The sequence below is a fragment of the Chlorocebus sabaeus genome, chromosome 8, assembly GCF_047675955.1.
Source record: "Chlorocebus sabaeus isolate Y175 chromosome 8, mChlSab1.0.hap1, whole genome shotgun sequence".
NCBI lineage: Eukaryota > Metazoa > Chordata > Mammalia > Primates > Cercopithecidae > Chlorocebus > Chlorocebus sabaeus.
This window is the reverse complement of record NC_132911.1, coordinates 146,522,259-146,546,258: the sequence shown is the minus strand read 5'-3', so window position 1 is coordinate 146,546,258 and position 24,000 is coordinate 146,522,259. Positions and strand designations below refer to the sequence as shown.

Genomic DNA, 24,000 nt, shown 5'->3' with positions numbered 1-24,000 from the left:
AATGGGAGACAGTATTTGCCACTCATCTATATGATAAGGGATTTGTATCATGAGTATATAAAATTCTCTTACAATCAAGGAAGATAAACAAATGGCAAAAAAACACAGGCAAAGATACTCAATGTCATCAGTCATATGGGAAATGCAAATCAAAACCACGATGAGATGGCACTTCACATCTACTAGAAAGACTAAAATAAAAAACATCGGAGAATAACAAGTGCTAGAACCCTCATACATGGCTGGTGGGGCAGTAAAATGGTGCAGCCACTCTGGAAAACAGTCTCAGTCTCTTAAATAATTACATAGAGAGTTACCATAGAACCCAACAATTCCACTACTAGGAATATACCTAAGAGAACACAAGTCCAAGTTTCCATGATGGCAGTGTACAAGCAAGCTGACTTCCCTCCCATCTCAAAGAAAACCAAAACCAAATACACAGCACTGAGATTATCACCAGCAATATCCCAGAACTAAAATATGAGGATGAAAGAGTTCCTGGGGCCACAGAAAAGTAAAAAACTCCTAGACCAGATGTAAGGAAACGGGATTTACATGCCCACAATGCCCCTCTCCCCAGTCTGCTCAGCACCAAATGTGCAGAACATTTCTCCCTGACTCCCAATTTCTACACTGGACAAAGCAACATGGAGGCAGACAACCAGCTTCTTTCTCATGTTGGGTTTCCTGGCAGGAGACCTGCCCCTGCTTCAACCCAGGGGTATCATCAGGAGTGCCTGAAGGGAAAAATATCTCTGAGGAAAGTCAGAGACAAAAGGGGAAATGGGACTCCCATCCCACCCTTGAAAACTCTACTGTGTAACTCAGCCAAAGGAGACACCAAATCAGAGTGACTGTTCACAGTGTTACGTTGTAGGAGGTAAGTCCCACAGGCTCCCAGGCATGCAGCCCTGGTCAGCCTTCCCACATGACCAGGATATCCCATTGGGGCCTCTCTCTTTGGGACTGGCAGCACTCTACTGTTGCCTAGAACCAAGGCAAAGTTGGGCTTAAGTTGCCACCTAGTGCAGAAAAGGAGGCAGCAACCTAGCAGGAAAAAAGCAAAAGAAAAGAAACAGATGAATTACAAAGACCTCTAATAAAACATATCCAGTAAAAAGGTTAGGTATGGTGGCTCACACCTGTAATCCCAGCACTTTGGGAGGTCAAAGTGGGAAGATCGCTTGAGCCCAGGAGTTTGAAAGCAGCTTGGGCAACACGGCAAAACCTCATCTCTACAAAAAAATACAAAAATTAGCTGAACTGAACTACTCAGGAGACTGAGGTAGGAGGATCACCTGAGCCTGGGAGGTGGAGTTGCAGTGAGCCATGATCACCACTACATTCCAGCCTGGGTGACAGAGTGAGACCCTATCTTTAAACACACACACACACACACACACACACACACAGACACACACAAACAAAAAAAGAAACAAAAAGAAGCCAGACAGAGAAGTCTAAAATAAATACATAATTCTTCTGTGCAAGGACATAAACATACATTCACAAGAAACAATAGCAAACAGGGAGCCATGACCTCCCCAACTGAACAAGGTAAGGAACCAGTAACTGACCCTAAAGAGACAGCAATATGTGAATTATCTGACCAAGAATTCAAAATAGTAGTTTTAAGGAAACTCAGTGATCTCCAAGATAACAAAGAAAAGCAATTCAGAAATTTATGAGAAATAATTAACAAAGACATTGAAATAATCTAAAAATTCAAACAGAAACCTTGGAACTGAGAGATATATTTGCTGAACTGAAAAATTCATTACAGGCTCTCAACAGCGAAATAAATGAAGCAGAGGTAAGAATCAGTGAGCCTGAGAGAGAAGAATGAAAAGGAATGAAGATAACCTATAAGATACAGAAAATTACCTTGAAAGACCAAATCTAAGAATTACTGGTGTTCAAGAGAGAGTTAAGCAAGCACCAGGGGTAGGAAGCTGATCAAAAAATAATAACAGAAAAATTTCCAAAACTTGAGGAAGAGATAAATATTCAGGTACAGGAAAGTTAGAGAACACCAAAGAGATCTGACCCAAAGAGGACTACCCTGACACATACAGTAATCCAACTCTCAAAGGTCAAGGACAAAGACGGGACCCTAAAAGTGGCAAGAGAAAATAGGCAGACACATAAAGGAGCTCCAGTTCATCTGGCAACAGAATTCTTAAAGGAAACTCTACAGACCAGGAGTGAGTGGTATGACATTTTGAAAGTGTTGAACAGAAAAAAAATCCTCAGCTGTCATCCCAGAATAATGTATCCAGCAAAACTGTACTTCAAATATGAAGGAGAAATAAAGTCTCTCCCAAACAAACAAAAGCTGAGAGAATTCACCACCACCACATCTGTCTTACAAGAAATGCTAAAGGGAGCTCTTCAAACGGAAAGAAAAAAACACTCATGTATAAAAAGAAAATATCTGAAAGTATAAAACCCAGGGTAAAATTAAGTACACAGACAAACCAAAATATCGCAACGCTATAATTGCAGTGTGCAACCCACTCATAACTTTAGTATGAAGCACAAAGACGAAACTACCAAAATCAATAATAGCTACAGCAACTGATACTATAACAAAACCACAGAGTAATCCCTGAATACAGAGCGAGGGAAGGAAGAACAGATATGAATGGAGACTCCACTATGAGTGCTCAAGTACATGCCGGCAAACAAATGCTCATGAACATCTTCACTAAACAATAATTTTTTTTTATTTTTCTCTTACAACAAACCATAAATGGGCCACCTAGAAGAGCAGTGGATAAGGGTCTCTGGCTTACAAGGGAATAATGGAAAGCAACATTTCTCTGTGGAATGGGTGAAGATGGTCAGACCCTCCAAGGAGGGGTCGTCATGGCAATATATTGCTGACTATGATAGAGGCAAAGCTCAGGAACAGTTTTGACTCCCCCAGCCTCACAGTTCCTTCTGGAAGCTCCTCTTCAATTACTTCATCGGGTAACATGTCCCTTTCAAGATTAGTAGGTCCTCCTGCATTGCAAACCATGGTATTACAACAACGAACCCAGTAGAAGCTATTAGTTTTGAAGATTTTTCTTGGGGCTTCAGGAGGCTGGTGAGCTGCATATAGAAACGTGCAGTTGTATGTACAGTTCTTATAAACAAGTAGCTCACGAGGGTTTATGCCTGAAAAAAAACAGCAGCAATGAAAATAACTGATTTCATATTTTCTGTTTGTAAATATTGAAGCACATACACCTCACATTCAACCATAATTAGCTCCATGTACACATTCTATACTCCCAGCTGTGACAACATTGTTTAGAATACTTGACTGAGAGAGAATATCCAAGTACACTAATGGGTCTCATCACTCCAAGAACAACTACTTCTGGAGATAGTTTTCTATCTAAGTTGCCATCTTTAGGCCTCTGCCCCTCCCAAAATAATATCATGGTACCTTGTCATGTAGCTACGCACAATGAAATGTCCTGTTCATTTTTTGTGGTAAGAATTCTAGAGCTCCAGAAATCAAATGCAGAACAGAAGTCATGTTTCACTTAGGGTCCAGAGATCACACGGACCTTTAACAGAGGTGTCCATATTAATGTAGCATTATCCAGATTTTCTGCAGTTGGCAAGACCCTTCTAGGGTAAACTCCTTCCTGGGACCCTCAGCCTGGTGTTTCAGTCTCCTGAGCCCTTGATGCCAACCTCCTCCCCAGCACAGACTTGATGCAGCATTCCAACTAGGTATATGTTATCCAATGGACAACCCCTCTGGTGAAGGTTATCAATAGCAACTAATGTGATCACGACTAATGTGATCAATAATCTTCACTACAGGGCTTGTCCAGTGGCCTCAGCTGACCAGTGCTACCTGATCAAAGCTCCACCTAACACCTCCTTCAAGAATCCCTGGGTTAAATACCTTGGTCCTCATCACTACTTCCATTCCCCTTGAAGTCTATCCAGTGTTTACACAAATACTTTATTCTGGAACTTACCATAATTGATTTATCTATTCATGGATCTGGGTCTTGTCTCCTCTATAACACCAGAAACAACTGATGAATACGAACCAGTCACTTGTTTTCTGTTATTTTCCACTAAAAAAGTTTATTGGAGTTCAACATTCTACAGAAATGTGCCTGACCATAAGTCCACAACTCAGTGGATTTTCCCTAAGTGCCCACAGCCAGTACTCAGCATGCAGCACCAGACACAGAGCTGCATGACAGCCCCATGACTCTTCACTCTGCTCCTCCACAGAGACACTGCTGTAAGCAGCCCAGGCCAAAGATAGGAAATGTATGGGCTTCTAAACCTATAGGTTAGTTCTGTTTGGTTTTGAACTTTATGAAAGGAAATTATACATTATGTCTGATTTTGTGGATGGCTGCTTTTGCTCTATTCTGTGTTTATGAAATTTATCCCTATTGTTGCACACTGTTGTATATTGTTCATTCTCATAATTGTATAGCATTATATTGATGAACATAGCACGATTTATTGTTGATGGACATTAAGGTTGTTTCTGGTTTTTGTTTACTCCAAACAATGCTGCAATGAATACTGTTATATTGTATTTGCCTTGAGGTGAGCCTGCATAAGCTTTTATTAAATTAGCTATGTACCTATTTAGAAGTGCTGAGTCTCAGTGTTTGATATGCAGCTTTAGCAGACAACGTCGAAGAGTTTTCTACACTGGGTTGAATTTATCTATAGTCTGAGGGATTGTGCACACTTCAGAACCCTGACAACACTTGGTATGATCATTTTAGGATACTGAGTCATTTCCTGTGGTGTTATCGTGTTGTGGTTTTAAGCTGCATTTCTTTCAAGAAGAATGACACTGAACAACTTTTCTTATATATGTTACACATTCAGACACCATTTTCTGGTAAATTCCATTTAAGCCTTTTGTTTAAAATTCCACTGGATGATCAGCTTTTTATTAATTCATAGGAAGAAGTTCATTATATTATGAATACAAGTATTTTAGTAGATACATGTTTTGAAATGCTTTGTCCTCATCTGTGGCTTGCGGTTTTACTATTTCACAGGTATCTTCTTAGGAACAGAAATTTTGAAGTTAAAGGTAAATCAACCTATCAATTTCATTCTTATGTGACTGGTACTATTTTGCTCAATTTTTAAAATTCTTAATTCCTAAAAGTCACAAATACAGCATTTTACATTTTTCTCTAAAAACTATATTGATTTAAAATTTACACTGAGATCTACAAACCACCTAAAACTGCTTCTTTTGTATGGTGCAAATATTGTGTACAAATATCTAACATATCCACCACTACTTAGTGCAGAGAAGTGTCTTTACCCACTGCACTGCACAGTCAACTTTGTCAGAGATCGAGAAACCAGATGTATGTGGCTTTTTCTGAATTATTTCTCTTCTAGTGTTGTATTTTTCAATCCTGACCACAGGATCCAACACCAAACTGTTTTAAGAAAACTATATGAATAATCTTGATAGTTCAAAGCACAAGTCCTCGAGCTTTTTTTCTTTTTCCCCAAGACTGCTTTGGCTTTCCTAGCCCTTCATATTTTCAAAAAGCATTAGTCACCAACTTGTCAAAACACACACACACCCCTGCTGAGACTCTGACTGAAATTCTTTTGGATTTGTAGGTTAATTGGAGAAAAGATCTCCTTACTCTGTTGAGTCTCATGATCCATAAGTATAGTGTACAATTCCATGTGTTTAAGTCTTTAATGGTGCTTTAAGTCTTCAATAGGTGTTTCTGTAGTTTGAGTGCTGAAATCTTGCACAAATCCAGTTAGATTTGTGGTACTTGATTTTGTGATACTTTAAAGAGCAGCATTCCTTGGATTTCATTTTCAATCTGTTTCTTGATGTACAAAAAGACAAGTGATTTTGTAAACTGATTTTTGAATACTTATCTTGTATCCAGGATCTTTCCTAAAGGTATTTGTTATTTGAAGTTTGTTATCTCTGATGAATAGTAAGCAGTATAAATTCTTTCTTTCTGCTCTCCATGAGACTTAATCCTTCCTCTTGGCTAACTGAACTACCTAAGAACTCCAGTTCCACTGGGAATAGAAGTGGTGATGGTAGACATTTCCCTCAGAGGTTTGGAAAGGGTGTTGGATTTTATCAAAACATTTCAGCATCTACAATAATCTCTGCCCTTTTCTTTGTTAATATGGTGAATTAAACTGATGGGTTTCAAATTGTAAACCACATTGCAATTCTGTTATTGAATCCACAAGGTAGTGGGGTTATGGAATGTGTGTGTGTGTGTGTGTGTGTGTGTGTGTGTAAATGAACCTTTTATTTTTAAAATAGTTCTAGGTTTTCAGAAAAGTTGCAGAGATAGTGCAGAGTTCCTATATGCCTCATACCCACGCCCCTTGTCTCAGCACACTGCCTACATTTCTTTCCGTAGAGGTCTTTCGCTTACCATCCTGCACAGCCCCAGAAATCAGCAAAACTCCTGAAGGAAAAATGTCCCAGTATTCCAGCATTCCCAATTTCTTTGTCCTAATATCCATCAGGGTTCATTCAAGAAAATGGAGCCCTTAAAACAGTCTAGGTCTAAGTTATTAAATACAAGTGTTACAGCTGCCATGGCCATGGGGAAGCCAAGAAAGGAAGTCAGTCAGGTGAGGCTGAAGATCAGAGGAACAGTCCAGAGCTAGGTCACTTACACTGGGGCAGGCTGGAACAGCCCAACTTTGCACGGCAATATCAAAGGCCATGTACCTTTATCCTCTCAAGTAAGGCTCTTGCAGAGATGTTTAAACTGCTCCACTGGAGTACCCATCACCTAGGCAGGCCAGTGGCCAAATACCTGCTGTCGTCTTAGGAATTGCTTTCAGTCAAAGGCTCAGAAGTAGAGAAGATGGGGTGGACATGAAGGAGGACAGATCGGAGTCCGCCAGTGTCCATTACCGCACAAAACCATCGTGACCTTCCAGAAGAGTGATCTCTGCTTCACCCATACCTTGCAAATCTCACTCAAGTTCCTCTTTTTGCCAACTATTACCCCATGAAGGATTCATGGGAAAGATAGTTTTCAGACTCATTTAGAGGCAGTAATAATGCCATCAAGGTCCCCAGCAGTGGCCACTCTGGAGACAAAGCCCAGATTCTCAGCCTCCTGCCCATGTCCCAAATCAGCAGTTGGTCTGAAGAAGAGATGCGCATGAATGTCTTCTCACACTGCTATAAAGAACTGGCTGAGACTGGGCAATTTATAAAGGAAAGAGGTTTAATTGACTCACAGTTCCGCATAGCTGGGGAGGCCTCAGGAAACTTACAATCATGGCAGAAGAGGTAGCAAACACATCCTTCATATGATGGCAGGAAGTAGTGCTGGGGAAAAGGCCTTTATAAAACCATCAGATCTTGTGAGAACTCACTTACTATCATGAGAACAGCATGAGGGTAACCACTCGCATGATTCAACTGCCTCCCACTAGGTGGTCCTTCCCATGACATGTGGGGGTTATGGGAGTTACAATTCGAGATGAGATCTGGGTGGGAACATAGCCAAATCACATCGAGGTGGTAATCAGGGGATTGTTTTTGCGCAAAGCTTAGAACACAGAATGACATGTGAAGTTGCAAGCACAACCACAGAAACTGGGGACAAAACGGCTAGAAGAAAGGCCCTGAGCAGGGCTCCAGGCAAGGCCTCCACCTGTACACCATGATGTACACTGGTTGCACCCTCCCTGCTTGCTCCATTGGTCACTGGGCCTCTGGCCATACATCTTCATCTTCTGCAGGTTAGCGCCCTGGGGAGACGGGGCACCTTCCTCAGAGCACCAGAGGGCTCTGAGGAAGAAGCAAGAGCATCCTGGAAGTGCAGGCTCTGCCCTGACCTCATGCTTGGCCTTCCCATCTGTGTCTGGTAGGCATTTCTCTGAGGGCAGTCCATGGCCCATCCACTGCTTTGACCTGCCGAGCTGGAAGCACTCTCTAGACTACCAGAAATTGAATGGCCAGTGAGGACTCGCCCAGGCAGCATGGGGTGTCAACACACACAACCAGGGACAGTAGAGGCTCTCAGGTCCGGCAATGCTCTTACCCTCTGGAGACACTGCAGATGTGTGGACAGATTGTACCACTTTGCAGAGTACCTGGCTCTACAAGATGATGCATGCTGGCCTATCATGAGGCTGAGACCAAGGCCTATGGAGACGCACTCAAGATGGGAAGACATGAGGGAAGGGGAAACAGCTGGGTTCAGAGAAGAAAGCAGACTGGCCCTGCCCCCAGAGACTATCCAGGTAGGAGACTAATCTACAATGTGTCAGAATGACAAAAAGGTACTTACGGATGGAGATTGTCATACAGCGCCTAACATGATACGGACATGTTCTAATGTCGGGACAGTTGAAGTCATTTATGACCGCACAGTCATGGCATCTCAAACTATAGGTCCCTGAGAGGGGAGAAAGCAGGCTTCAGGCTTCTGCTCCACCACGCCTTTTCCACCCATTACCAGCTCACTCTACCCTCCCTCAATGGCCAGCCCTTCCCCTCTGCTTCCAAGGACTTCTCCTAGCCTGCGCAGCTCAGCTCTCTATACAGTCTGAGTGTCGCTCAGGCTAGCTCCTGGAAGGGAGGCCAGGCACAAGGAGAGCTTTCCCTGCTCTCCAACACAGGCTCCAGGGAGCGCCACTGGTGGTCACATATGGGATTGCTATGCTCTGCAGACCTGGCCCACCTCACCAAGGAAGACTGGATACTCACAGGGGTCCAGATTCCTCCTGGATTTCCCTGGACACAACTCCTCCTGCCTGGCCCTGATGGGGAAGGGCCACATCAAGGTTCCCCTTTGGTCCCCGGTCAGCTGCTCTTCCATCCTAACCCTCTCCTTGCTCATGACTACTCCTGGACTGCCCTAGTGCCCACCCCTGATTACACAGCAAATGTAGGCCCCAGCTGGCTGAGACGTGCTCCACGTTGCAGCCAATCATTCCAGTTACCCCCAGCAGCCCCAGGTGAATTCTCGTCCTCTCTGGGACAGTGAGAGGGAATGATACTTACACTGAGCACCAATGGTAACATTGGCTGCCACCAGTGGGAGCCCCACGGCTAGGAGTAAGGCAAAGTGGAGCATCACTTCATGCAGGAGCCTGGACCTGAAGGTAAGAAGACCCAGACAACACATTAGTGAGCCGTGGCTCCTTGGCCAGCTCTATGTCCCTGGCGTCAATGGTCTCATGAGTCTCCCTGACTCTACCCACCTGAATGCCTCCCCCACTGGGCCAGCAGCTCCTTGGGTAAGGCACTGGGGTCGGGCAGGTCTGACTCACACACAAGTCTTTGCCAGGTCTGTGCCCTCACCTCAGACAAACTCGCCGTCACTCCTCGAGCCAGGGAGGTCCTGGGGCTGCTTCATGTGGCAGCTCACCTAAGGGTCCCCATGCTTCAAAATATTTCTCTGTATCTACTGGTTGATTCTGAACCTCAAAAGCGACTTGTGAAATGTTCTCAAATACTGCCCATTGACGCGCTTTCTGCTCTCACATGCAACTCAGCAACATGAGGGCTGAGGTGACTACAGGTGGGGAGCGAGGACAAAACATGCCAGAAGCCCAACTTGAAGGCATCCTCAGTGGCATTATGAGAGAACTCCCCTCCCAAAATCTAGTCTTCTTCCACCCTGGGCATCACCGAGCCATCAGTTAATTACTGGCAAGGGGAGGATCTGGGGCACCTCACACCTGAGTCCTGATGCCAGCACTGTGGGCTCAGAAACATCCCCCAGGTCACCAATCAGTTGCCACAACTGAGACATTTTCTCGCAGGGACACAACTGCACCCTTATTCCTGCAAATGCACTGTCTCCATCCCCTACCTGCCTTCAGCATCCTGACTCAAGGGGGAAGCTCCATCTCCCTGATTTGGAGCAGATCAGTCCTCAGTGCTCAGTGGGGCAACTCCCTGGGCACAGTTGCTGACGGCTGCTGACTCCCCTCATGCTGAGGCCCCACCTGGAGGGGGTCAGAGCCTAATGTGTAGCTCCCCCCACCGCAGGAGCAGCTGGGGCCACAGAACCAGAAGCTGACTGTGCAGCAAGAAGCCACACCCAGGGATAGGGATGATCAGGATCCAGTACCCACTTTGCCCCACCCTGTGTACTAAGTCCAGCTCCAGTGGGGAAGGCTGAGATTCAAAATGCCCCTAGCCCTAGGTCATCAAGTTTGGGAAGAAAGATGGGTTGGTACCTCTGGGATGCAGGAGACCAAGACTGAGGGCCTGTCAGTGTCCACCCTTGGAAGGGGCTCCTGACTCGCCTGGCCAGTCAGCCTCCCTGGGTGGATCTCCCACCCACCCCATGCCCATTCCCCTGAGATCCAGCAGCCCTGTCTCCACTCTGTCCTGCCTGCTCTCCCTCGATGCCTCCTTCACTCAAAACACTTGCTCCCAAAGCTGGGCTCAAGGGCACCTACTGACGCAGAGCATGTACACTGAGGCTGTCTTCCTCCATGAGGGCACAGCAGACATTCTGAACACCCTTCCACTGTCAATGCCCAGAGCACATGCAGGAAAACTCACATTAGATGTGTTCACTGATTTCCAGCTGGATCTTGCGGCAGATGGGAAAACACACAAGAGCTACAATGGAACACTAGAAGAAACCAAGCTGGAAAGTCCACAGTAACAGTATGATTTCCTGGGGCACAGGTTGACACCCAGAGCCCAGAGCTTTAGGATTTTGTAGTCGAACAGGTTCTGGAGACAGAGCCAGGGCCAAGGCGAGTGGGAAATGAGAGCTTGGATTCCTTCACAGAGCATGGATCCTCAAGACCAAAAGTGTCAGAGAAGCACAGTGGGCTAGAAAATGTGGATCGTCATCATCAGCAAACAGAGACCCTGGTAACTTTGGGCCCCATCTTCCAGAGGATGCATGAAAACAGTGTGTTTCCTGGGAATTCCTTACCCAGAGACTTTCTCAACAGTCAGGCTGGAGTTAGAACATATATGACTGTGTGATCGCAAACCCCAGACAGAAAAACCACTTGCAAGTGGCCATGAGTCATCTTCATCCTGGGAAGCCAACAGAAACCATCACTGGAGGGGGACATAGCTTCCACTCAGACCCCCAGCCTCCGGTTGACTAATGACAAATACAAATGTGCCACAGACAACCAGAGGCACAGAAGTGATTAAGCCCCCAGGAGCAACGGCAGAAGAAACAAAATCTCCAAGTTAGACTCCCAAGGAATTCCCATATAGGAATGATTGGATGCCAATGTAAACACACAGGCTTAAAAAGTCAGGAAAAAATCATGTCACTTCCACTTCTACATGGGATGCAGTAGGTTGTGGCTACTCAGAATGTGACAACTGGGCAAATCAATCCACAGAGTTAAAAGTCACATTTGAAAGGCCCTTGGACAGATATGGAAGCACTAAGGCTAACGTAAACCGAAATTCCAAAGAGGGCAAGCCCTTCCCAGGGTACCCTTTGTTATTCCAGATACATTTGTCAGTTTGGGCACCAGCTGAAAGCCAGGCTGGCTACAGGCAGGGACTCCAGCAGGGAATGCAAACCAGAGTGCTTGGCTCACAGTCTTGGCTTACAGGGGACCAAAGTGGCCCAGAATCTCCAGGTACCCTAAAGATCAAGCCAGTTTTCCCATGGAAGGGCCTCCAAGTGCCATGGTGGGAGGGACCCTGGGGAGTCAGAGAAGGCCAAATAGAATCCCCCCTAGTGTGGCAGATCCCAGGAGACAAAGTGCCCCTAGAAGGAGCCTGCCACAGCCACACCACTGGTCTCCATCATAAGCCAGTGGCCCGGGAGGAACAGGTGTGTGGGATGAGGTTCAAGGGGAAAGTCAAAGCCTAGAAAGGGACACCTGTCTGAGCTGAGGATTCGGTGTGAAAGCTGACCATACTAATTGGGTCATCCTTGTCACACCCAGCTACATTAGAGTGCCGGGTGGGGAGACCATTCAGCACTCAAGGTAGAAAACATTGCTCCAAGAATGTACTTCTCTGAGGCCTGGCTGCTGAAACTGCCTGCGGTAACCTGAAATCAGTTTTATCTGATGGCTACTGAGACCACCTGCTGCAACTCTAAGCCTCGGTTCACCCACTGCTGTCATTCATTCACTCATCAACCAGAGCTTGCCAGCTCCCCAAAATCCTACTAGTGCCAATGAAATTCAGACAGCAGACAGCAATATGCACTATTTCTCTTCTTTATAAAAAAGAGGCACAGTTTCTCTCTCTCTCTCTCTCTCTTTTTTTTTTTTTTTTTTTTTGGAGTCTCGCTCTGTTGTGCAGGTTGGAGTGCAATGGTGTGATCTTGGCTCACTACAACCTCCACCTTCCGGGTTGCCACATTCTGTGGGAGAAGGGGAAGGACACCGCTCAAGATGGCTTCAGTTAGGGTTAGAGACAGGGCTGGCTCCAGAGGTGGGCAGGGTCAGGTTGAAGCTGCAAGATCCCAACTGGCCTCCACCTTTGAGCAAGCCAGTAGGCCGGGCCTTCCCACAGGCTCCTGGAGAGAGGAGAGGGTGCACATCCCCAGTAGTAACATGCAACCATCTCCAATCTTTCCAGCTGTTTTGTACACAGTGCAAGACATTCAATAAAAACATCAGAGGATACGTAAGAATCAGGAATAAATTATTGCTAATCAATAAAACAACAATAGAAATAAACTCACACTTCACTCAAATGTTGACATTAGCATACAAGTGCTTTAAAAATTCTAATGAGAGCATGAAAGAGGAAAATATTACAAAATTGATTACTAAACTGATTTTTTAAAGATGAAAAAAATTTAAAAATAACTGGATGTGTAAGAGGCAGAAATAAGGGACTAGAGTATGAATTATTTCTATACCACCATACTTCTGACCCTAAATATGTGGGGTTTTACACAGAAACCAGTTCTCCAACTCTCTGGACACTAAGTGACTGTCCAACATTTCAATTCAATTCTGACACTGCCTTGAGTAGGGCAGACCACACAGGTGAAGGGCTCAGTCCCACCCTACTGCCCCCACTTCAGATGCCAATCACAAGTCTGGGCCACCTGTACTTCTGACTGTCCAGTTATAAATCAAGGGTTTCCAAGACCTCCTCCTCCTAGATGATTTGCTAGAACAGCTCACAGAGCAGAAGAAAACAGTTTACTTACGATTACCAGTTTATTACAAAGGTGACAACTCAGGAACCATCAAAGAGATGCATGGGGCAAATACAAGATAAGCTTAAGATGGCTTCACACAAAAAGAGTTGGAATATTTTATTACCAGCACACCCACTACAAGAAATATTGACTTTATAACATATATAGAAATAAAATATATGACAATATCCCAAAGCAAAGGAGGCTGTAGAACTGAAAGGCAGAAACAGTTATGTCAGCGTTGGCGAGCGCAGGCTTCTAGGCAAAAAACATTGCAAGAGGTAACAAGGACCGATACTTCAGAGCCAAATGCAGTTTCGGACACTCAGAGTCCATTTTCTGACTACGGTGGCATTAAGCAATAAGTCACCCCTAGAAGGATTAACTGGAAAATCCTCATCTGTCTGGAAATTAAGAACACACTTCCAAATAAGAAATGGACCCCCAAACCCTTCTCAATAGAAATCAAGAATATTTTGGGCCAAGTAATAATAAAGAATGAAAAATAGAAACCTGGCAGAAGCAGCCTGAAGGGACACGGAAGGAAAAGCAGGGCTCCATCAGAAAAGGAAAAAAGACTGGAAACGAAGGCCTCCTTCTCTCCTTCCAAAGCAAGGAGCCAGAAAAGAACGAGGAGCAGAACGTGGACAGGGCTGCGGTCCCGAGACCCCTGCCTTGGGGAATCACAGACAGTGTGGGGGTGGGGCGCCCCCGGGACACCCCGAGGGAGGGGGCTCACGAACTGAATGGGCCCCCACCCCCAGACTCTCGAGGGAAGCTGAGCTCTAAGGGGAGGGGGATCCTGGGACCCCTGAGGGAAGTGGAGTTGGGGTGCTGGCATCTCCCTGGGACCCCTGAGCATAGTTGGGGGGCCTCCCTGGGACCCTGATGGGAGTGGAGTTCGGGGCCTCTCTCTGATACCCCTGAAAGGAGTGGAGTTCGGGGAGTCTCCCTGGAACCCTGAGAGGAGGGGGGTTCGGGGGGTCTCCCCAGGACCCTGAGGGGAGTGGAGTTCGGGGGGTCCCCCGGGACCCTGACGGGAGTGGAGCTGGGAGTCCCCCCGGTACCCCTGAGAGTAGCTGATTTCAGGGGGTCTCCCTGGGACCGTGACAGGAGTGGAGTTGGGGGTCCCCCGGTACCCCTGAGAGAAGCTGGGTTCGGGGGTCTCCCTGGGACTCTGAGGGGGCGGAGTTCCCAGGGGGTTCCCCGGTACCCCTGAGAGAAGCTGAGTTCGGGGTTCCCCCTGGGACCATGACAGGAGTGGAGCAGGGAGTCCCCCGGTACCCCTGAAAGTAGCTGGGTTCGGGGGGTCCCCCTGGGACCCTGACGGGAGTGGAGTTGGGGGTCCCCCGGTACCCCTGAGAGTAGCTGATTTCAGGGGGTCTCCCTGGGACCGTGACAGGAGTGGAGCAGGGAGTCCCCCGGTACCCTGAGAGAAGCTGTGTTCGGGGTTCCCCCTGGGACCCTGATGGGAGTGAAGCAGGGAGTCCCCTGGTACCCCTGAGAGAAGCTGGGTTCGGGGGACCCCCGGGACTCTGAGGGGGCGGAGTTCCCAGGGGGTGGGGCGCCCCATCCAGGAAGCGCGGTGCACCCCCAGGCGGCGTCCGCGCGGCCCCAGCAGCTGCCGAGGAGGCTCCGGCCGGGCTGCCTCCGCTGGGCCCCGGGCAGACGTCGGTCTCACGCCTGGGTCCGGACCCGCCTCAGAAACTGACCTGTGTCCCTCGGGGCCTGCCCTGGTCGTGACCGCCGCCTCCAGCCAGCCGCCTCCGCCGCCGGCCGCCGCACCCCCTTTCTGGAACTTTCCGGGCCCTCCGCGGCCGCACAGCTCCGCCCTCCCGCCGGACCCTCGAAGCCCGTCCCCAGGCTCCAGGCCTCCAGCCCGTCCTCCCGTGTTCGAAGCCTGGCAGGGTCCCCCTGGGGACTCCGGGGGAAAACATTTCTCACAGAAATCTGCACGCCCGGGCTCCATCCACACTCCCTTCCGGAAAGCCACGGGGAATGTTCTAGAAGCCCACGCCCCTGGCTGCTGGAGAAACGGGACAGCAGCCACCCTTGGCAGCCTGTAGGCACCACCCAGGCCCACGCTGCCCTCACGGTCCCAGTCCACCCACCGCATTCCTGGGCCCTCCCTCTAGGGGGTCCTGCCACCACCATAACCCCTGGGGACCTGGGAGCCCCTCCGCTGGGGGCTCAGGGTGGGACCCCGTCGCCTCTGGAGCTGGTCCTGTCCCTAACCCTGACCGAAGCCAGCTGAGCGGTGCCCTTGCCCTTCAGCCCCGCCAGCGCCCACCTGTCCAGAGGTTTCAAGGGGGGACCTGCCTGGCTGTCGCTTGAGCTCCTGCCATTTTGCCTTCAAGCTGTGTGTGGCCAGTGGCCGCTGGCTTCACGGGAGCATCTCCTACACAGTGTGACTTGTCTCTTGTCGAAGTCACACAAAATAGATGAATTTCTGAAATTGAAATGTTTTATTTGGGAGAAAATAACTGCAATTAGGGGCATGGGGGCAGACTGGCTGGCCTTCAGTATGTCCGAAGAACAAAGAAAAGGCTTTTGTAAATTCACGGTGGCTCACGTCTGTGATCCCAGCACTTTGGGAGGTGGAGGCAGGCAGATCACTCGAGGTCGGGCGTTCAAGACCAGAATGGTCAACATAGTGAAACCCCGTCTCTACGAAAAATACAAAAATTAGCTGGGCGTGGTGGTGCATGCCTGTGTCCCAGCTACTCAGGAGGCTGAGGCAGGAGAACTGCTTGAACCCGGGAGGTGGAGGTTGTAGTGAGCAGAGATCACGCCGTTGCACTCCAACCTGCACAACAGAGCAGGACTCCGTCAAAAAAAAAAAAAAAAAAAAAGAGAGAGAGAGAAACTATGTCTCTTTTTTATGAAGAAGAAGAGAAACAGTACATATTGCTGTCTGAGTTTCATTGGCACTAGTAGGATTGGGGAGCTGGCAATCTCTGGTTGATGAGTGAATGAATGACAGCAGTGGGTAAACAGAGGCTCAGAGTTGCAGCAGGTGGTCTCAGTAGCCAGACCTCAGAGAAGTACATTCTTGGAGCAACGTTTTCTACCCTGAGTACTTAATGGTCTCCCCACCCGGCGCTCTAATTTAGTTGGGTGTGACAAGAGTGACCCAATATGTTTGGTCCCTCACACCGGTCACACCGAATCCTCAGCTCGGACGATTTTCCCATGCTAGGCTTTGACTTTCCCCTTGAACCCGTCCCACACACCTGTTCCTCCCGGGCCACTGGCTTATGATGGAGACCAGTGGTGTGACTGCGGCAGACTCCTTCTAGGGGCACTTTGTCTCCTGGGATCTGCCACACTTTTTGCCCTTTTCGGAATTTCAGTTCATGCAGGCCTTGGCGAGTTCATATCTGTCCAAAGGCCTTTCAAATATGACTTTTAACTATGTGGATTGATCTCTCTCCTTTCCCAGATCCACTCAGGCCTGGCCAGCAGGATCATTGTATGCTGAATGTCCATACCTGGCAATCCTAAAAAGTTCTGCATTCTACTGTCAGCCGGTGTCACTCACCCACATCATGGCAAAAGCCCTGAGAGTCCTGCACCAGGAGTGAGGGAATAGATACTGGTCCTCCAGAAACGTCCTTCAGATTCAATACCTTTAACCAAGAGACTCATCCACCACCCCACCCTTGGCCCACTTCCAGTATTCCCCAGTTGAAATTACGATCCATACTTGCAGTTTAGTTCCTCCAGGCTGGCACATATAATAAAGATCTGACCCTTTGAGGCTTGTGTTGGGGCTATAGAGGCCCCCTACCCTGCAGAGGTGGGTGCTGTGGCAGCTTTGGGGCCCCTGGCACATCTCCCTCTTCCATCTCCTTCTTCAGGAGCCGTGTCAACATCCTCATCCAGTTAGGTGAGTTGCCCTCTCCTGCCTCCTTATTTCTCCCATAGCTTCAGCTTTATCTAGAGGTGGGAAGCTTTCTTCCACCGTCTGGTCCATGTGCATAGTTGTTGGCTGTCTGACTGCCAGTGGTGACTGATGGCTGCCTCCTGAAGAGCTGCTATGACCAGGAACCTCCAGCCGTGCACATCTGCCACCATCTGGAACAACAGACCTGACTTGGTCTTCATAAACCCGGCCTTGGATTCCCATAACTGGGGCATGACCAGTGATTCTGGGGTTGTTCCATTCAGTGGTGAGCAGGGTGTGGCACAGGGCCAGCCGGTGGGCCCCTTGCCTTTACTCCACGCAACAGGCAGTCATCATGTCATCATGAAGGGTCACTCCAAATAGTTGGCAACTGATGCCAGTGAACCCCCACATTGGGGCTTAGCTTGGAAGGGTTCTTGTCTTTACCCAGGAAAGAATTCAAGAGTGAGCTGACAGTGAAAGAAAGTTTCCTAAAGCAACAGTGTACAGTGAAATGGATAGTAAAACTTATAAATTATAAATCCCTAGAAAGACTGATCATGACTAAGACAGAAGACACAAATTATCAATAGCAGGAATTAAAAAGATGACATCTCTAAATTTAAAAACATAAAAAGATAACATCTAAGGCTAGGCAAAAAGTTCTTAAAGTTACACCAAAAACCAAATCCATAAATGGAGCAATTGATAAACTGGACTTCACCAAAGTTAAAAGTTTTACTTCGCTATTGACTCTGTTATTAGGATGAAAAGAACAGCTACAGACTAGAAGAAAATATTTACAAGCCACAATCTGACAAAGAAGGTTTATCTAAAACATATAAAGAACTCTTAAAACTCCACAGTAAAAAAAAAAAAAATCAATGAAAATATGGGCCAGCCATATACATGGACATTTCATCAGCAAGCAGATATGGGTGGCAAATAAGCACATTAAAAAATATTCAACATCCTTGTCCTTCGTAAAATGCAAATTTAAGCCACAATGAGATATTGCTACATACCTATGAAAATGGCTAGAATAATAAATAGTGACCACACCAAATCCTGAAAAGGATGCAGAGTAACTGGATCACTCATACACAGCTGGTGAAAATTTAAAATGGTACAGCCACTACGGAAAACAGTTTGAAGGTTTCTTATAAAAATGAATACACAACTACCATACATTTCATAACCCAAGCTGCACCAGACATTTGGAGAAAGCAGAAACTGGAATCCTACCCCAAGACACCTCAGGTGACATGGATAGCAGAGGTCTTTAAAGTTTTTAACAGTAAGGACCAGGCAGAGGAGGAAAAAAAGGATGAGAGAATGAAAAAGAAGGCAAAAATTTTGGCTGCTATAATTACAAGTCTGCCTCAAGGTGACCCTAGGCAACAGAAACACTCCAGACAAGGGATGACCAGACCTCAACAAGCAGCAATAGGATTGAGGCACAATCAATGTGCTTATTATAAGAAGGAGGGGCACTGGAAAAGGGACTGTGCATTCCATCCTGGGAAGTCATGACAGAATGAATCTCCCCAACTCGCCCCTCTTGGTGCTAGAGTCTTGCATGAAAAGGCCACCCCCTCTGCTGGATGTAGCCCAAGTGCTCTCCCAGTTGCAGTCTTGAAGCGTTCTGTCAGCTCACCACTGCAAAGCCTCAGGTCACTCTCAATGTGGCAGGCAGGAAACTTAAATGACTATTGGATACTGGGACCACCTACTCTGTCGTGACCTAACCTGTGGGACCTCTGCAATGCCAACTGTATGGTGATGGGAATAGATGGCCAGGAGAAGGTAAAATGATTTGCCTTTCCTTTGACTTGTGAAATTGGATTTAAGGGTGTTACTCATTCTTTCCTATATGTCCCTGAGTGTCCCCTTCCTTTAATAGGTCATGATTTATTATCCAACCTGGGAGCCTCAGTTTCCCTCCAGGGGAATGCAATATAAATCTCAGTATCTCTGAGAAGAGAATCCATTTACTGGCCCTTTTGGCTCCCAGAGGTCAGAAGTTGCCTCCTGTCCTGGAAGAGATGTTATCTCAAGTGGCAAAGTTTATATGGGATGCCAGTACTCTGAGACAAGCCATCACTGCAGAGCCTATTAAGATAAAACTTAAGCCAAGCATACCCTACCCATGCAAGCCCCAATACCCTTTGAGGACAGAAGACCTGCAGGGAATACAGCTCCTTCTGGGAAAATTCCTACAGCATAGGCCTATTCAGCCCTGTCAGTTACCTTGTAATACCCCAATGCTGCCTGTGGAGAAATCAAAAGGGGAGTACTGGTTTATTCAAGATCTTAGGGCAGTGAATGACTCAGTTGTTCCCAGTCATCCTATAGTTCCCAATCTATCCGCACTCCTCTCTCAGATCCCTGGGCACACTCAGTTCTACATGGTGCTGGATCTAGAGGACACTTTCTGTTGTATTCCATTGAATCAGAAATTCTCCTACATTTTTGCCTTTGAATGGAAGTATCCAGAGACCAGACACTTCCCAATATACCTGGACAGTGCTACCCCAGGGGTTTCAGGATAATGCAATGTAAGTCTCAGTACCTCTAGATAAGGGAATCCATTTACTGACCCTTTTGGCTCCCCTTAAAGGCCCGGATCTCCTAGACACAGGTTAAACACCGAGGGTTCATACTTATCCCAGAAACCAGGATGCTTGCCCCAGACTGAAAGCAGGCCATTGTTTCACCACCAGTCCCTGGTAGTAGAAGACAGCTGCATGGATTTCTGCGGATAACTGGTTTCTGCCGGGTTTAGATCCTAAACTTTGGCCTCATGCTTAAACCCACTCAAGTGTGGAGAAAAACAACCATCCCACTGGGTAGAAGCCTGTCAGCAAGCGTATGAAACCCTAAAATCTGAGTGAGGAAGGCCTCTGCCCTAGGACTCCCAGATTTGTAGAAGCCTTTCTTCCTATCTGTGTATGAGAGGTTCAGGCCAGCCCTGGATGTCCTAATTCAGAATCTGGAGTCCATCCAATGGCCAGTGGTTACTTTTCAAAGCAATGACACCCAGTAGCCCAGGGGAGGCCCAGCCGACTTAGGGCAGTGGTGGCCACCAGCCTCCTGGTCAGAGAGGCCTCCCAACTCACATGAGGCCAACTCCTTCAGGCTGACACTCCTCACCGGGTCCCGAATGTGTTAGAAATAAAAGAGCCCCGCTGGCTGGGGAAGCCCAACTTTATAGCAGGCCCTGCTGCTAGACACCCTCGACTGAACCTTAAAGGTGTGTTAGACCTTGAATCCTGCCGTGCCGGTTCCCTCATCCACTTCAGAGATACAAACACACTTGTGTGGACACTTTAGACCAGACCTATTCTAGCCGAATGGACCTGCAGGACTCCCATTAGAAAATCCAGACAAAGAATTGTTTATATCTGAGAGCAGCTTTGTAGAAAATGGAGTCCGGAAGGCAAGCTATGCTGCTGTTGGCCTGAACCACATTGTAGAAGCAAAAGCCCTTGCCCCAAGCACTTCCACTTGGGAAGCAGAGCTCAGATCCCTAGTCAGGGCTCTAACTCAGGGAAGGAAAAAGACTTAATGTATATCTTGCCTCTGAGTATGGATTCCTAGTGCTCCATGCTCGTGCAGCTGTGTGGAAAGAGAGGAGATTGTGGAGTGCTAGGAGCTCCCCCACAAAACATAAAAAAGTGATTCTGTCCCTTCTTGAGGCAGTTCAGCTCCCTGCCCAGATAGCTGTCACGCACCGTGAAGGGCCCCAGCAGGCAATTATTTAACCAGCCGAGGAGACAGCTGAGCTGGTGAAGCTGCCAAACAGGCGGCTCAGACAGAGTGGCTTGGCCCCTTGGCTCCTGTAACCCATGTTCCTACTATAGGAAGGAGGGGCACTGGGAAAGGGACTGCTCACTCCATCCTGGGAAGCCAGGACAGAATAAATCTACCCAACCCGCTCCTCTTGTTACTAGCCTCTTCCTAGCCATTTTCTTAAATCAGGCTGTAAAATACATCATTAACTTGGGACAAGTTCAGCAGGCAATCTCCCGATATGATAATAAGACGTGACCTCAGCCAGGTCATGGAGCTTCAGATCATTTCCCTGCTAGCCCAAGTGCACATGTCCTACTCAAGACATGGTGAGAAGGAAGCCCAGAGGCTCAGTTCACTGAGAAATGAAAGGGTCCATACCAGGTTTCCTTGGCCACTCCAACAGCTATACAGTTGGAAGGACTTGTCTCTAGAATAAAATCTTTTGCTTCCGATGGACAACAGGCCTGCTTGGAGAAAACAGTCTACTCCTGTAAACCTGTAGAGGACCTCAAGTGTTTGTTCAAGAAGCTGCCTCTGGAAGACAGCAATGGTTAAGTAACATCCTTATATAAATGATATATACCATATATAAATGATATATGCCAGGGAATATGCAGACGATCCTCAGGACCCTGGCTTGCTGCCCACCAACTGCACAATTCATAACCTGAACCTCAAGATTCTCAGTGACACCTGGGGACATTCGAATTTGTGCTCCTCTTGGAATTGTTTTCCCTTGAGGCCACCCTAATAACCTCCCGTGGTCCACTGCCTGCTTTCCCTGTACTTTTCCTCTGTTGGCTCAGGCCTATTCTTGCAGAGACAATGTATGATTCACAGATTAATGTGCCTTGGGATCGATGGGGATAAATGGAGTAACCACAACTGCACCCCCCAACATCAGGCCTCTGTCTAAGCAAGACAAGGTCTTGGCATGGTGCTAGCAGGAATAGGCCTGGCTATTGGCCTAGCAGTCCCTTGGAGAGACCTGACATGACAGATTGGTCATGTGGTGGACCAGACTGGGCAGGCTCTAGAAGGTGTGAAGCCCTCCCTCAATTCTCTCAATAACGCGGTGTTGGATAACCATTGGCCCTGGGTTACCTACCGGCAGAACAAGGAGGTGTATGCATAGTCACGAACACCTCCTGCTGTGCTTAGATAAATACTACAGGGCAAGCAGAGGTGAACATCCAAGCAATCTACAACCAGACAACGGGGCCCAGCAGAGGAGTCAGTTCCAACTGCTGCCTCAGCACCTCTCTCTCTACAAGCTGGTTTCTTCCTTCCTTAGGACCATCAGCAGTTATCCTTCTTTTGATTTTTGGACCGTGCTTGTTTAACTTCCTGGGAAACCTTTTGTGTTCTAGATTGCAACAACTTTACTGACCGTGCATGCTTCCAGTGTGTTCCAGAAGCCCGCAGCCCTAGCACATTGACCCCTTAAGCTGCAGGAGAGTTCCACGCCTCTCAGATAAAGGTAAAGGTGTAGGAATGACACTCGCCTTCAGCAGGAAGTAGCTCCAGAAGAAGAGACGTTTGCCCAAAATCCCTTAAGATGAAGATGAAATCTCTCAGGGGAAATGAAGCAGGTTGGCTGACTTCCTGTGGTGACCTGGTCTAAGGGAGGAGAACAAAGCCCCTTACTCAAGTTCTAGCTCACCTGACTTTCAATCAATCAACCCCCTGAAGTAGGGGGCTAGGGACTTACCTGAAGCCCTGCATATGTAGTTAGACTTAAATTCCAACCTGGAGTTACCCCTTCCTCATTTTAATGCTAAAAATCGCACCCGGAGGTGGAGATTTAAATTGCTAATGCCACATGCCGTGTAAGAAGAAGCATGCCAGCCACCGCATCAGTGCTAGAAAAACACCCGCTCTACACACCCTGACACCCACCTACCTTGCTGGGAGAAAATGGAATCCAGGCCAAGAGCAAACTCCAGCCAAAGATGTGCAGCCTCCAACCAGGCTCGGCACAGGCATGAGGTAGCCAGGCAGGGGCGTGGAGGGTGACTGCTGGCATGGTTTTATTAGATCTGCATGAGTATTGCCAAGGTTGGCCGCCCAGGGCCCCTGTCGTAAGGAGGATGATGGTGACATGGACGGCGACGAAAGACCTCACACTGGGAGAGCACAGCCAGGCTCAGGAGCAGGATTCTGTTCCAACACTCATCAGTAGGTCTTCTAAGCTACCTGGGACTACGGGAAGCATGTCTTCTGTGCAGGAGCCATTTCCCACCATCTCAGGCCTACATTCTTATCACCCCCATGGCCCCCAGGCTGTGTGCCCTTCCTGTGAAAGCTGCTGGCCCTCTGGATGCCAGTCAAGGCCACTGTGGCGAATACCTAGCACACAGTGTCCAGCATGTAGGAAGTAAATAAATACTTGCAGAACAAATGAATAAATGAATGCTTTACCTTATACGACCTCATACAGGCTGTAGTGTAGGAGCCTTACCTGCTTCCTGCTTGCAACCCCAGAGACCTGCCAGGGTCCCAGTGTTAGGACAAGCCCCAGCCCACACGCCAGCCCAGCCTCTGCAGCAGAACCAGCAAGGCGGTGTTTCCCACAGGCATTCCAGCCTCCAGAGGCATCTGCAGGCCCCCTGGGCCCACACGGTCCCAGAGCCCTCCAAGCATCAGGCTCTGGGCTGAGTCCTGCAGGCTCAGGGAAAGTGCTTCCTTTCTGCTGAGTGGACTCAGCACGTTGGGAGTGGCCTTCCACTGCGAGAGGTGGAGCAGGGGGACCCGAGGCCACCAGTGTGTGTCCACTGAAAAGCGGCCTGCCTTCTCCCTCGCTGACTGGGATGGGTATCTGAGCTCACAGATGCAGAGCTCTGGAAATGGAGACCCTCAGAGCCATGCTGGTGATGCCACCTGAGGGCCTCCTCAACGCCGGCCCCTGCTGGCATCCTCCAAGCTGCAGGAGGAAGAGATCCAAGGGTAATCCCACACCTGCGTGACCCACTTTGTTCCCAGCCTACGCCCTCTCCCAACCTGGCAAAGGGGTGTGAACTCAAGGTCTAGGCCCAGCAGAGGAGCCCCACACCACCCGCAACTGTGACCTTGCCTGTCCCTCTGCTCTCCCAGGTCCCAGTGAGGCTCTGCACCTGGACTGGGCAGGAACGGCCTTCTGCAGGCTGGCTTTGCTCGATGGCCCCGCACCCTCCCTCTGGGCTTCTGCACCCTATG

The 24,000-nt window shown here is 48.1% G+C and overlaps 1 protein-coding gene across 1 annotated transcript; it reads right to left on the bottom strand.

Annotated features, from left to right (window-relative positions):
- Positions 1 to 1,436: 1,436 nt before the first annotated feature.
- Positions 1,437 to 23,126, bottom strand: GML (glycosylphosphatidylinositol anchored molecule like). The gene is made up of 4 exons (XM_008001705.3): positions 22,709 to 23,126; positions 9,023 to 9,117; positions 8,307 to 8,414; positions 1,437 to 3,165 (listed from the first exon to the last, which is right to left on the bottom strand). The coding sequence occupies exons 1-4, from the start codon at positions 22,906 to 22,908 to the stop codon at positions 2,870 to 2,872; spliced, it is 699 nt and encodes a 232-aa protein (XP_007999896.3). The 5' UTR covers positions 22,909 to 23,126; the 3' UTR covers positions 1,437 to 2,869.
- Positions 23,127 to 24,000: the final 874 nt, after the last annotated feature.